We start from the raw sequence: 15,109 nt of genomic DNA, 5'->3' as shown, positions 1-15,109 counted from the left end.
GCACCTAGACTTATTACATTACATGTCATACATTACAGTAAATGATCTGCTATTACATGGCACTTTTCTAACCAGTGTTCACTCAAAGCGCTTTACAATATTGCCTAAAATTCACCCATTCATGCACACATTCACACACCGGAGCAGTTAGGGGGAGGAGTCTCACTCAGGTACAGTGTCTGTCAGGCTGTTCAGTTTGGTATGGTGTATCCCATTCCTCCACACGTTCCTCCACCTCTGCAACACTGCTGACGTCAGGGGGGGCTGGGACGGGCAGGAGTGGCCCGGGCCAGGTCTCAACACGCACAGCTTTGGGATGTGTTCCTTGCACACAGGATCAAAAACCTCATACGTGTGTCTTACTGTCCTCTGCCCTTAAATGCGTTGGTATGCCTTATAACCAAGTGTCTTTTGGATGACACCCCCTCCCACCCAGGCGAGATGCTGCTGGGCTACAACAATGGCGGGTGGAGCGAGGTGCTCTCCAAGAACGGCGAGGGCTTGGTGCCGTCCAACTACATCACGCCCGTCAACAGCCTGGAGAATCACAGCTGGTACCGCGGCCCCGTGTCACGCAGCGCCGCCATGTACCTGCTCGGCCTGGACTCGGCCGCGCTGACAGAGGAGGTACGCTGGCGCTACAAGGAGAACCTCCTGGGGACGGGGGAGAGCGACCCCAAACTCTTCGTGGCGCTCTATGACTTTGTGGCCAAATACGATGACGACCTCAGCATCACCAAAGGTAACCGCCGGCACTTAGACTTATTACATTACATGACATACATTACAGTAAATGATCTGCTATTATATGGCACTTTTCTAACCAGTGTTCACTCAAAGCGCTTTATAATATTGCCTAACATTCACCCATTCATGCACACATTCACACACCGGAGCAGTTAGGGGGAGGAGTCTCACTCAGGGACACCTCCACTCTAGCTAGGAGGCGCCGGGGACTGAACTAGCAACCTTCCGGTTACCGGCCCACTCGCTCTACTTCCTGAGCCACCTGCCACCCCGTAAATGACCAAGGGTTTTATGCATGCGGAAATGCATTATAAAGTACATTTGTGTTCCGCGGGAAGTCATTGCTGTGAATAGTTTTTTTTAATGTGTCGCGCAATATGCTGTTAATCTCTGTTGTCCCATTCGCTTGGACCTCGAAGTCTCGTGTCAACGGATGATATGGGCATCTAGACTACAATGCTCTGGGTAGATGCCTGGTCATCCTGGTTCCGTAACAACCGTTCCCCTTCCCTAAAACGTTCAGAACCACGCCCGTATGAGGCACTCCTCTGGCATTGATTGTTGTCATCAAGGCACGGCACTCTTTTCAAGTTTCCGCGTGGCGTGCATGAATGAACGTCGCTGCTCCGATGGTTTGTTTACAATGCAACATAACTGTAAGTGCGTGTGGTTGGAATGTGGTGAGTCAGCAGAAGTTTACCTCCTCCTGACAGCTGCTCCCCCCCCAGGAGTGATGACCAACCTCTGGACAGATACTGTAGCTTCATTGTGTGATCAATCAAAGCCTGAGCAACCAGCTCACCAAGCCACAGGTACCGGCTTTAACCGTCTCATCAGACAGCATCCACCCATCACCTGAACTCGCAGCAGGGTTTTCAAGTGGTCGTTATTGCTAATACATTTCCGGATTTATTGTGGCTCTTCCTGATCACTGAATTCTTACTTTCCTGTTGGCTAACTGTAAGACGGTACTCACCAACAGCCGAAACAACAACAACATAATAATATTCTGTGTGATTAATATTATTCAAACGGTGTGCTACTGTGAGAGTCAAGAATGACGGCGATCCCCTCATCCTTTCAGCTCGTCTTGTTTCTTTTGTGTGTTATTTTTCTTTCTTCCTCTACACTTTACCAGCGGACCGACTGAACCCACCCCCCTTGCCGCCCCTTTATGATCCCCAAATGTGAGATTACGCAGATGCTCGCATGGGCACGCCGCACATGCATGCACCGACGTGAAGCCTCCTCATCCCCACCGTTTCTTCCTGTGTTTATTTTCTCTCCCTCGCTCTCGCTCTTGAACCCGGGGCCAGACACGTCCACGGTGTGCTCCGACATGAAGTCCGTTCAACTGTAATAATAACGTGTGGAAGGGGTCGAGCATTGACTTGGCGTTTACATCCCACAAGATGGCTGATTGTTGTGGATGATGAAGTCCTACGGGGGACACTTCACCAGCATCGATTAAGTCATCATCAGTGGCTTTCGCAAAAATGATGATGTTGCCCAGAAAGATTTAAAAAATGACTGTTAGGGTTTTTATTAACGTATTTGAGGGTTGCTCAAATGGTGGAAGCACTCGGACGAATGGCGAGCGAGACGGACAGGTGGGCAGCCGTAGAGGAGCATGTGATGGCATGAGACAGGGTTTCCATTGCCCCCTCAGGAAGAGCACTCTGTTCTAGTCGCTGTCAGGCCTACTCACCGTCTTTTTGATGATACCACCCCTCTTCACAACACAAACCGTCTGTATCGCTATCTATGTGAGAGCAAGTAAAGTAAAGCTAAAAAGCTTAGTTGGGTGTGATTCCGACTCATTAGATAATGTTATCTGACATGTTGGGAGTTTTCACTGACCATCAAACCTGTAACCATTTTGTTTCAAGCCTCTCAGACACCCGACCACATTGCTGGTCCTGTGCGTTGGATCTAGTAAAAACAAAATATCATTGTTGGTTTAATGACGGTATGAACTAAACTAACCTCGCTCCATCCACAATGGCGTCAGTTACATAAATCTTCTCGGCTGTGTTCAAATTGGGTCACCTGTTCCACCCGTTCTCTTTTATAGCGAATCATACACCACGGCTACACCATCTTATCTCTTCTCCTACCCCTCCCCCCCCCCCCCCCCCCCCCATCCAGGCGAGAAGCTGCTGGGCTACAACTATGGCGAGTGGAGCGAGGTGCTCTCCAAGAACGGCCAGGGCTTGGTGCCGTCCAACTACATCACGCCTGTCAACAGCCTGGAGAATCACAGCTGGTACCGCGGCCCCGTGTCACGCAGCGCCGCCATGTACCTGCTCGGCCTGGACTCGGCCGAGCTGACAGAGGAGGTACACTGGCGCTCCAAGAAGAACCTCCTGGGGACGGCGGAGAGCGACCCCAACCTCTACGTGGCGCTCGATGACTTTGTGGCCACCGGCGATGACACACTCAGCATCACCAAAGGTAACCGCCGGCACCTAGACTTATCACATTACATGACATACATTACAGTAAATGATCTGCGGCGGCGTCTCTTGCGGCGGCGGTGGCATCTCTGGCGGCGGCAGCGTCTCTTTCTGCGGTGGCAGCGTCTCTTTCTGCGGTGGCAGCGGCGTCTCTTGCCGCGGCGAGACAAACCTGCTGGGGCCCCATATGTAGCAGGCCTGTGGGTGTGGGGTTCCCATGCCACCAAGTTGAACGATAAAACAACACAACACAGAGTGCAGATCCAACTCAGGATGGTTTTTATTCACCTCGTAAACAAAAAACACCAGGAGGGGGGGGGAGAAAGAAACAGGGTAATCCCCAATTCGTAGTCCTCTCTGTAGCTTGCTAGCCCTAGCTCCGGCTTGTGGTAGCCTGCTCACAATTTTTACTGCAAGCACTCCAGCTTAATGGCCTTCAGGCCTGCCTCGTTAACTGGAGGAAGTCCATGTATGGCCAGGGGGTGGAGCCAGAAGGTTGCCAGACCTACCACTCCCCTCACTCCTCCCTGGCGTCTGCCACAACACGCACACAAACATGTAGTCTAGTCAGGAGGATGCCCTGAGGACCGTCCTTTTCCCGGTGCAGTTTCAGCTGGGTTGTGATGTCGTACTGCCTGCTATGTTCTTGGCGTTTACATCGCACAAGATGGCTGATTGTTGTGGACGATGAAGTCCTACGGGGGACGCTTCACCAGCATCAATTAAGTCATCATCAGTGGCTTTCGCAAAGAATATGATGTCGCTCGGTAAGATGACAGTATGTAATCTGTATCACTTTCTATGCGACAGAAATTAAATTAAAGCTAAAAAGCTTAGTTGGGTGTGATTCCGACTCATTAGCTAATGTTATCGGACATGTTGGGAGATTTCACTGACTATCAAACCTGTAACCATTTTGTGTAGGCTTCTCAGACACCCGACTACGTTGCTGGTCCTTTGCGATGGATCTAGTAAAAACTAAATATTGTTCGTTTTATGACGGTATTTAACTAAACAGCAAATGGAGCAATGGCGTTGATTACGTAAATCTCCTAGGCTTTGTTCAAATTGGTTCACCCGTTCCATTTTATAGCGAACCATACACCACGGCTACACAATCAAATCCCCTTCCCCCTTCCAGGCGAGAAGCTGTGGGTGCTGGGCTACGACAACGGCGAGTTGAGCGAAGTCCGCTCCAAGAACGGCCAGGGCTGGGTGCTGTCCAACTACATCACGCCCGTCAACAGCCTGGAGAAGCACAGCTGGTACCGCAGCCCCGGGCACTACTCCGCCGAGTACCTTTTCGGCCTGGTCTCGGTCGCGCTGACGGAGGCGGTACGCTGGAGCTCTGAGGAGAACCTGCACGGGGAGTCGGAGAGCGACCCCAACCTTTTCAAGGCGCTCCATGACTTTGAGGCCAGCGAAGATAACATGCTCAGCATCACCAAAGGTAACCGCCGGAACCTAGACTTATTACATTACATGACATACATTACAGTAAATTATCTGCTAATATCTGGCCCTTTTGTAATCAGTGTTCACTCAAAACGCTTTACAATATTGCCTAACATTCACCCATTCATGCACACATTCACACACCGGAGCAGTTAGGGTGAGGTGTCTCACTCAGGGACACCTGCCACCTCTTAAATGACCAAGGGCAACTTTATTTAGCACTTTTCATACACAAGGCATATACACATATAAACATTGTCATACAATAAAATAGATAAGTAAAATAAAACATATGCAAAGAAATGAGTAAAATAGAAAGTTAAAGGCATTTTAGTGTTAAAATAGAAAATAAAGGCAAAGTTAAAAAAGCTTTTTAGAAAGTGCAATGTATTTAAGATGTAGCAGAAAGCTAATGCAAACATAAAAGTCTTCAGGCTTGTTTTAAAGGTGCTCAGAGTGTGTTACCTTAAACAAATGTTCAGGAATGTTCGTTTCCAATTCTTTGATTAAAATATTTACGTATTGTAGCGGTATCGTATTCACTGTGTATGTTGTATGGTGCGTGCCCCCTTTAAGGGAAGGGGGCGTGGCACCCACCTGGTGTTACAACGCAGGTCTTAAGGAACGCACCTCTGGCTGTGCGGGTTCTGTGTTTTGGGAAATAAATCCTTCTCGTGTTTTTCACCGGCAATCAAGTCTCCGTCTCCATTTCATTGCGATCTCCTACATTGGTGACCCTGACAGTTTCCGGACGTTTTACCGGATTACTGTTCTATGCGCTGGAAGAGCGAGGACGCGCAGATCGGAGATTGGGCTATGGAGTTCGATTCGGCGGAAGGTTCCGTGGCTGCTGCTCCGGTGATGGCAGTCTCCCTGAAGCTCCCGGAGTTTTGGGAACGGCAGCCGCGGGTCTGGTTCGCGCAAGCGGAGGCGCAATTCGCGCTGAAGGGGATTACTGCGGATGAAACCAAGTTTTATTATGTAGTCTCCGCGCTTGGTGGCTCGACGGCGGCCAGAGCGATGTATATTCTCGAGGACCCCCCGGCCCGTGGGAAGTATGCATTGCTAAAGGGGTTCCTGATGGAGACGTTCTATTTGTCGTAGGCTGAACGGGGCGAGCAGCTTCTGGCATTGAATGGCCTCGGGGACTCCAAACCATCGGAGCTCATGGATCACATGCTCAATCTCCTGGGGAGTAATAGGCCTTGTTTTTTGTTTCGGGCTTTATTTATGCAGCAGCTGCCAGTGCGTGTTAGGGCAGCTCTAGCCAACAGTGACACCACGGACTTTCGGGCTCTGGCTAGGGAGGCGGATCGTTTTTTCGCTGCCGGGCGCGAGCGCTGCACGGCCGTATTGGCTCACACCACTGGCGACCTGGAGATGACGGACACCATCGCTGTGGCCGCGGCGACACGAAGACAGCCACAGCAGTCTGCAGGCCTGTGCTATTTCCACGCCCTGTATGGACCCAAAGCTAGGAGGTGCCGCCCCCCGTGCAGTTTCGTGGCATCGGGAAATGCACGGGCCGGCACTCGCTAGCTGCCGTGTGTGTCGGCCGTTCTGGGGGTCTGTTATTCATCACAGATACAGGCTCTGGGCGACGGTTCCTGTGTGACACGGGGGCCCAGGTGAGCGTTCCGCCCGCGTCACGCATTGACAGAATAGGGGGCGGCCACGGCCCCGCCCTGGAGGCCGCCAACGGCAGCCCCATCCGCACCTTTGGGACTAGGACTGTTAATTTATGTTTCGGGGGTCAGCGTTTCGGCTGGGATTTTGTCACCGCGGAGGTGTCCACACCCCTCCTAGGCGCCGATTTCCTCTGCGCCATTGGCCTTTTGGTGGATGTGATGAACCGGCGCTTGATAAGTGCTGAGACTTTTAGCTCCCTGGCATGTGAGCTCAGTGGCTCAGGCACGACGAAGCTGTCGGGCGCACTCTCACCCTCCGATGTGTTTTCCCCCCTCCTCGCGGAATTCCCGGAGCTTACGGAGCCCACGTTCTCAGCTGCCGCCACCAAGCACGGAGTGGAGCATCACATCGCGACCACTGGCCCGCCGGTCTACGCCAGGGCCCGGCGCCTCGACTCTGCTAAGCTCGCCGTTGCTAGGTCTGAGTTTGACACCCTGGAGCGTCTTGGAATTGTCCGGCGATCGGACAGCCCCTGGGCTTCCCCGCTCCACATCGTCTCGAAGCCTGGCGGTGGGTGGCGTCCATGTGGGGATTACCGCAGGCTCAATGACATTACGGTGCCCGACCGCTATCCGATTCCCCACATCCAGGACTTTTCTGCCCGCCTGGCCGGTGCGGTAGTGTTCTCCAAGGTGGACCTCGTTCGGGGCTATCACCAGGTGCCCGTCCAGCCGCAGGACGTCCCGAAGACGGCGGTGATCACTCCGTTTGGACTATTTGAGTTTTTACGGATGCCGTTCGGCCTGAAGAACGCAGCCCAGGCCTTTCAGCGCCTGATGGACACCGTGCTGCGGGACCTGCCATTCCTGTTCGTTTACCTGGATGACATTCTGATCGCCAGCGCCTCCACGGCCGAGCACATGAAGCATCTGCGAACACTCTTCGAGCGGCTCAGCCAGCATGGCCTGATTGTCAATCCAGCCAAGTGCCAATTCGGCCGGATCGCCATTGACTTCCTGGGCCACCGCATCACCAAGGAGGGAGCTGTTCCCCTGCCCTCGAAGGTGGCTGCAGTGGCGGACTTCCAGCGCCCTCTTACAGTTCGGGCCCTGCAGGAGTTTTTGGGGATGGTGAACTTTTATCACCGTTTTGTTCCCCGTGCGGCCCGGCTCATGCGGCCCCTGTATGAGGCACTCAAGGGTAAGACCACGAAGCATATTATTGACTGGACCGCTGAGAGAGAGGCGGCCTTTGGGGACACTAAACGGGCATTGGCCGAGGCGACTATGCTGGCGCATCCTTTGCCTGCGGCGCTGATTGCCCTGACCACCGACGCTTCGGACTATGCTGTTGGTGCCGTGCATGAGCAGTTGGTGAACGGCGTCTGGCAGCCGCTGGCATTCTTCAGCCGGCAGCTCCGCCCCTGCGAACGGAAATATAGCACCTTCGATAGAGAGCTCCTCGGCCTTTACCTCGCCATTAGGCATTTCCGTTTCCTGTTGGAGGCTCGGCCATTCTCCGTTTTCGTGGACCACAAGCCATTGACGTTCGCGATGGCGAAGGTTTCGGAGCCGTGGTCTGCCCGTCAGCAGCGCCAGCTGGCCTACATCTCCGAGTTTACCACGGACATCCGCCATGTGGCGGGTAAGGACAATCACGTGGCTGATTGCCTCTCCCGGGCCATCGCAGGAGCTGTCCACCTGGGAATCGACTACACCGGCATGGCAGGTGATCAGGCCTCCGACCCGGAGGTCCAGGCTCTGAGGACAGCTGTCACGGGACTCAGGTTGGAGGACATCAAGTACGACAACGTCGGTGCCACGCTCCTGTGTGACGTCTCCACTGGACAGCCAAGGCCGGTCGTGCCCGGCAGTTGGAGGCGTCAGGTTTTCGATGCCGTGCACGGCCTTGCCCATCCTGGGCGGAGGACATCACAGCAGCTGGTGGCCGGGAAGTTTGTCTGGCATGGCCTTAAGAAGGACATTCGGGACTGGGCTCGGGCCTGCGTGGTTTGCCAGCGAGCCAAGGTGCATCGGCATGTGACTGCTCCGCTGGCGCATTTTTCAGTGCCGGAGCGGCGGTTTGACCACGTGCATGTGGACCTGGTGGGGCCCCTGCCGCCCTCTCAAGGGTTCAGCTACCTCCTAACGATGGTGGACAGGACCACCCGCTGGCATCCACTACGACCTCTGACGTGGCCCGGGCGTTCATAGGCACCTGGGTCGCCCGGTTTGGCCCCCCTTCTGATGTCTCCTCTGACAGGGGACCTCAGTTCACTTCCGAGCTGTGGAATGCGGTCGCCGGGGGCCTGGGTGTGCGGCTTGACTGTTCGGGAGTGTGAATTCTGGGGGGGCGTCTGTAGCGGTATCGTATTCACTGTGTATGTTGTATGGTGCGTGCCCCCTTTAAGGGAAGGGGGCGTGGCACCCACCTGGTGTTACAACGCAGGTCTTAAGGAACGCACCTCTGGCTGTGCGGGTTCTGTGTTTTGGGAAATAAATCCTTCTCGTGTTTTTCACCGGCAATCAAGTCTCCGTCTCCATTTCATTGCGATCTCCTACAGTATATACATTTAACAGAAATAAATAAATGAAATGGGGTGTGTGTGTGTCCCTCGGCCATATTTACTTGGCATTCAGGAGGTATGTGTCCATGTATGTGTTAAAATAAAACACCTTACCCAAACCTTGGGTTTCCTGACCACAAGTTGGTCAGTGGGTTCCGGGCGAATCCCCTGGAGCGAATCCCCTGGAGCAAAAAGAAAAAATATGTCGGCACATAAATCATATTGTCAGTGTAGCAACACTCAAGTCAGTGTTAGTCGCGTCTGTCTATATACAAGAACTTCGAATACTATTATTGAGTAGACTATAGTATGTTTGGCTAGGCCTGAGGTATACACATAAACCTGTGTCCTTGGTCCACGACTGCAGAACACTGGTGCATGACCGAGGTGTTGGCACGCTTTGCTCCCCTGTGAAGTGGTAGTCATGTGTCTGGAAGAGCAGTCAGATATAAAACAAAACATGACAATCTGCAACAGCAGACATGAAACAAAACATTATCATCTGCAACAGCAGATCTGGAGAAAGAGCATTTTGGAACAGCAACAAAAAACAATAATAATAAAAACACACAGACTGAACATGCAACTGAATCTGTGAAGGTCTGAAACCATGCTCTAGGCCAGGGATGGGCAACTGGCGGCCCGCGGGCCGCATGCGGCCCGCATCCTCACTCAGTGCGGCCCGCATCCTCACTCAGTCAGGCCCGCACATAATAAAAGAAAATAAATAAATAAATAATAATAATAATAATTGATCGAGTTACAGAAAACTCGGTCAAGAAAGATGAGAAGAATTCATAGAATTCAAAGGCAAACCCATGCGTCTAGTTTGCTTAGAAGCGATAGTCATTAAAGATATCCACTTAAGTCGCCAATACAACTATTACAACTGCTTGTTGGGTTTGAGTTCATTGAGTTGTTGCACTTAATGTTGGGCCACTGTTTTTCATTTTTTTGACTTCATTGAATGATGATGTATGTGAGCCCTTTGCACTGATCAAAATACTGACCATTCATGTGGCTGTTTGAGCATGGAAAACATGAAATGAATGTATGTTGGTTCAATTAACATACCGTACATAGGTTATGATTCTGGATGATTTTTTAGGTAGTGGCCATCCCCAAAATGCACCAGTATACAGGAAATCATATCTACCAAATTCAAAATTGTGTAGGCATTGGTAGCCTATGACAGCCACCCAGCCACTATGTTCTGACAGTAGCCTGGAGCTAATCTGACATACTATCGACACTTACATGTACGGTAGGCACTGGCAGTGCCTACCTACCTATACCTAACATCTTGGGGTTCCTCAGGCAAAGTTTCAGAGACACTCAAACTAAATATGTATTCCTACCAGTGTAAATAATATTTTGCGATTAATTAAAAAGGATACGTTTTAACTGACATTACACTTAGTGCTATCTGTCACAGTCAAGCTACACAGACAGTCTCAACAGATTTGAAACACTTACCTCTGTAATTAAAAATGTACTTCTCCCAGAATAACTTATATCCTTTGCGTAGTTTAGATGTTTCGACACGTGAGTGCTGATTTACGATCCTTAGGACGTCGTCGTAGGACAATTTAGGTAGGTTGGAGAGCGACTTGGTCCACAGGTATCGATCTGCCTCCGCCATGGTAAACAGCTTAGCTAAGCTAAGCGGAAGAGCAGTTACCCTACTCCGCGAGCTTCTTCCGGTCTTCAATTGTTCCGTGACATAGGCCTATTCACCAGATGTGGGACAAAGTAGTGCTTGGCGATATATCGAATATGCTCGATATATCTCAGAAATAGCTGTGTGAGATAAATACAATTATTATTTCGTAAGCATCAAGTATTTTAGGGTCATCTGGGTTTTTTCAAGCTGAAGCCGAGACTTGCCTTGATTTCGTGTTTAGAACATTCTCTGGTGGCTTTCTCCCCCTCCCTCATGCAGTAACGTGAGTGAAGGGTAAAAAAAAACACTCGCGTCACACACCAACCAATCCCACGCGACATCTAGGTGCGGAAGAGAGGGAACTAATTTTCAAGTTTCATTCGGTTTGTTGCGCCGGCCGGTGTAAGTACCATATCGGCTCGGCTTCCAGATCGGCTCGGGGTCCGTCGTCTGCTGATTACGTCACACAATACGCTATCTACAGCAATAAGGTTTTTTATGGCTTAAATTAAAGAGCCTGTAATGATCTTTCATTTTGAACATAGACCATTCCCAACCTATCTGTATGGATAGTTTTCTTCTAAAAACAAAACATCCCTCGGAATCATCTTGGCTGTTAAGATAAGCCGTCCGTGTTGCCAGATTGGGCACATTTTCAGCCTGATTTGGCTACTTTGAATCACCTTAGGCTGGAAAGACGGGACATATGCCCAATCTGGCAACACAAACCGAAACTAGACATAGACCTACTCGCGCTCACACATGTGCTCGCTGTTGCCTCGTGGTTGCTATGACCACAGCCAGAGCTACAGCACAAAACAGCCAATCACAACTGTCCGACGTAGAGCCAATCACAATGTACGCCCATTCAAGCGTACAGCCAATGATATTGTGTAACGTAATCACCAGACAACGGACCCCGAGCCGATCTGGAAGCCGAGCTGATATGGTACTTACACCGGCTCAGTGTAGCATACAGTGTATCCTAACCAACGGCTGGTTCCTAAAATAACTAATAAGGGATCAGTGTTCTGGCAGTTTTATGGATATCGAGAGGAGGACGTGGAGCAAAACACGTCAATGCTTGTAACGTCCTGTCTGATCTCGTCATGGTTACCAGCTGCACGCTCCGTAACAGTTACACACACACAATCGGAATACAAGGTGCTCCCTCGTCTTATGCTACTTCTGCTGCTATAAGTTAGCCTCGGAAAACATCTTTGTTTAACCCTACTTCAAGTAACCATAAAGAGTTAACTGGGACGTGTCTGCGTGGTTAGTTGGGGAGAGGAGTTATCTGTCTGTCGACCCCGGCATGGCGCTGGGGGTAGAGGGCAGCACCCCTACAATTCCTCCTAATTCAATGGGCTCAAAAATATCGAACACATTGTATCAAAATGAGTATTATATTTTTGTTTAATTCATTGCAATGACCTACATATAAAGAAAAGAGTGCCTAAATTAGTTATTTGTGTAAAATATTTTTAGATGATTCAGCCTATTAATGTTTGTTTCTCGCTCTCGCTCTCTTCCCCCCCCCCCCCTGAGCTGCTCATTTTTATATTGCCCCTCTTTTGTAATTCTGAAGATTGTTTTTTCAGTTTGTGCTTTGTTTGAATAAAGAAATAGTCTTATTTCAACTCAATTATGATTAATCACTAACACTAGTCCGCTCTATGCAACAAGTGGAAGTTGTTTTCACAGTGGTGTGTGGCACGGGGCGAAGTCTCAGAGGCTTGCTCAGTGGTAGTGATACTACACTTTCTGCAGTCTGTGTTGGACAACAGGTGAGCTGCTTCTACCCTGCGTGTTTATATGGCCGCGATCTCTGCCACACATTCAAGGGTGGATAACCAGTCGGTAGGGTCCCACTACCTAGTCAGGCAGTTTCTGAAGGGAGCCCAGAGGCTTCAACCGCCACGATCCCTGAGGGCACCATCATGGGACTTGCAAGTAGCTCTGAGGTCATCGTGACTTCAAAACGGGTGGGTGAACTCCATGCCTTGTCGGTGAGCCAGGCGTGTTTGCGCTGGCACGCAGATGGATCAGGAGTGGTGCTCTGGCTGAATCCAACCTTCCTACCCAAACGATTGTCTCCCCATCATGTAAACCGATCAATCGAGTTGGCTGCTTTCAATCCCCCAGGCTCTCCAGGGGATGCAGAAAGAGTGTCAGACCTGTTGTGCCCGGTGCGGGCGCTTAGGGCATATGTTGAAGCGACAACCGGATGACCGCCAGAGTTCTCTGTCACTCAGACTTCTCAGATTCCGCGAGAAGATCCAGTTGGAACAGATCCTGGGATGACTTCCGCAATATATAGACAGGGTCACTCAGGTGTCACAGGTGACTTTGTTGGTATAATTACTCGACCTGCGCATAAGATAAGAGATAAGATAAGATAGTCCTTTATTAATCCCCCTTGGGAGTAATTCACAGAAGTACAGTGGGAAAAGAGAAGTGCGAAAACAGTATATATACAATAAATTTACTAATTTAAAATAAAATTATAGTACAAAACTATCTGAATAAGTTGAAATAAACATACTATATACATGTAACTGTCAGTTTGTAGGTGACCTGTGTGTTAAGTAAATAAATAAATATGATGAAATATGATGTATAATATAAGTATAAATATAAATGTGCCAAATGTGCAGGGTTCCTGAGGTAATGGAAAAAAAATTAAACAAATAACAAGGTTAACAACAGTCAGTCCTGAGGTGTGGGGTTTAGTCCTTACTCAGGTCGGGAAAAAAGGAGCTGTTGGGGCTTTGGGGACGTTGGGAGCGGGGGGTTGAGGTGTTATAAAGTCTGATAGCTGATGGGATGAAAGAGCCCCCCAAGCGCTTTGAGGCACGTGGCTGAGAGAGTCTGTGGCTGAATGTGCTCCTGAGTTGCCTCAGCTCAGCGTAGAGAGGGTGAGAGGGATTGTCCATGATCGCCTGCAGCTTCCCCCTTATCCTCCTCTCTGTCACAGCCTCCACACAGTCCAGCTTCATCCCCACCACAGAGCTCGCCTTCCTCACCAGCTTATTCAGCTTGCTGGCACCACCGCTCCCGATGCCTCCTCCCCAGCACACTACAGCAAAGAAGGTGGCACTGGCTACCACAGACTGGTAGAACATCTGTAGTAGCCTAGTGCACACATTGAAAGACCTGAGCCTCCTCAGGAAGAACAGCCTACTCCGTCCCTTCCTGTAGCGGGCCTCAGTGTTGTCTGACCAGTCCAGTTTATTGTTCAGATGCACCCCAAGGAACTTGTAGGTGTCCACCATCTCCACCATCTCCCCGTTTATGGAAACGGGTATTGGGGACGTGCTCTTTTCCACCTGCTCCTTGGTTTTCCCGGTGTTGAGCTGAAGGTGGTTCCTGTCACACCATCCAACAAAGTTCTCAACTAGTTCCCTGTACTCCTCCTCCCTATTGTCTGTGATGCATCCAACAATGGAGGAGTCGTCAGAACATGTTCGAGATGGAACATCCAGTGCTAAAGCACCGCCTCTGGCGGTCATCTGGAATTCATAGAACCGTAGTTACACACGTAACTATAGTTTCCCAGACCTTATTGTAGCTGCATTTCCTTTTCTTAGCCTTGCTTTCCTCCGTCTCGTGCTGAATTGTTTCTTGTTAGTGGGCGGGCCCTTACCTGCGTCCGCGTCCCAGTTTGATTGACATGATCAACTCACAATTTGTTTTGGCTCATCCTGAACACATTCTTAGCTTCCTGTTGGCTAACTGTAAGACGGTACTCACCAACAGCCGAAACAACAACAACATAATAACAATATTCTGTGTGATTAATATAATTAAATTAGTGTGCTACTGTGAGGGTCCAGGATGACGGCGATCCCGTCACCCTTTAACCTTGTTTTGTGTGTTATTTTTCTTTCTTCCTCTACACTTTACCAGTGAACCTACTGAACCCACCCTTCTTGCCTCCCCTTGATGATCCCCAAATGTGAGATTACGCAGACGCACCCGTGAGCACGCCACCCATGCATGCACCGACGTGAAGCCTCCCCCTCCCCACCGTTTCTTCCGGTGTTTATTTTCTCTCTCTCGCTCTCGCTCTTGAACCCGGGGCCAGACACGTCCACGGCGTGCCCCCGGCTCTGAGGCAGTGTGAACATGAAGTCCGTTCAACTGTAATAATAACAGGTGGAAGTGGTCGAGCGTGGGCGGACAACAAGAGAGGGCCCCGAGGCTGTGACCAATCGCAGGCTGCTCGATGCCCAGCCATGCTAGTCCAGACACTTCCATAGCAAAACTTTTAGGGGTTTGATTAACTTCACCCTCATCCCACCCAGGCGAGGAGCTGCGGGTGGTGGGCTACAGCAAGTGGAGCCAGGTGCGCTCTGAGAATGGCCAGGGCTGGGTGCCGTCCAACTACATCATGCCCGTCAGCCTGGAGAAGCACAGCTGGTACCACGGGCCCGTGTCGCGCTCCGCCGCCGAGTACCTGCTCAGCTCCCTCATCAACGGCAGCTTCCTGGTGCGGGAGAGCGAGAGCAGCCCCGGGCAGCATTCCATCTCGCTGCGCTACGAGGGCTTCAGCTGCCACTGGTCGGGTGTGGAGGAGGAGGAGGAGGAGGA

The 15,109-nt window shown here is 50.7% G+C and overlaps 1 protein-coding gene and 1 long non-coding RNA gene across 22 annotated transcripts in view; one reads left to right on the top strand and one right to left on the bottom strand.

Moving 5' to 3' along the window:
* LOC132469750 (tyrosine-protein kinase ABL2-like) overlaps window positions 1-15,109 on the top strand; it is a 93,430-nt gene that overhangs the window by 11,875 nt on the left and 66,446 nt on the right. For 11 of the 21 annotated variants that reach the window (XM_060067786.1, XM_060067785.1, XM_060067787.1 and 8 more), the window contains 3 exons: window positions 437-742; window positions 2,896-3,201; window positions 4,345-4,653. In XM_060067786.1, coding sequence (XP_059923769.1) covers window positions 442-742; window positions 2,896-3,201; window positions 4,345-4,653 — 916 coding nt within the window. In that variant the 5' untranslated portion in view covers window positions 437-441. The other 10 variants (XM_060067792.1, XM_060067795.1, XM_060067806.1 and 7 more) reach the window with 7 other exon arrangements.
* Window positions 8,857-10,528, bottom strand: LOC132469781 (uncharacterized). The gene is made up of 3 exons (XR_009528486.1): window positions 10,330-10,528; window positions 9,196-9,283; window positions 8,857-9,035 (listed from the first exon to the last, which is right to left on the bottom strand). It is a non-coding gene; the product is annotated as an uncharacterized LOC132469781 (long non-coding RNA).

The sequence above is a fragment of the Gadus macrocephalus genome, chromosome 12 (genome assembly GCF_031168955.1).
Source record: "Gadus macrocephalus chromosome 12, ASM3116895v1".
NCBI classification, from domain to species: Eukaryota; Metazoa; Chordata; class Actinopteri; order Gadiformes; family Gadidae; genus Gadus; species Gadus macrocephalus.
Note: the sequence above shows the minus strand (reverse complement) of the source record. Positions and strands in the feature narration are given on the sequence as shown.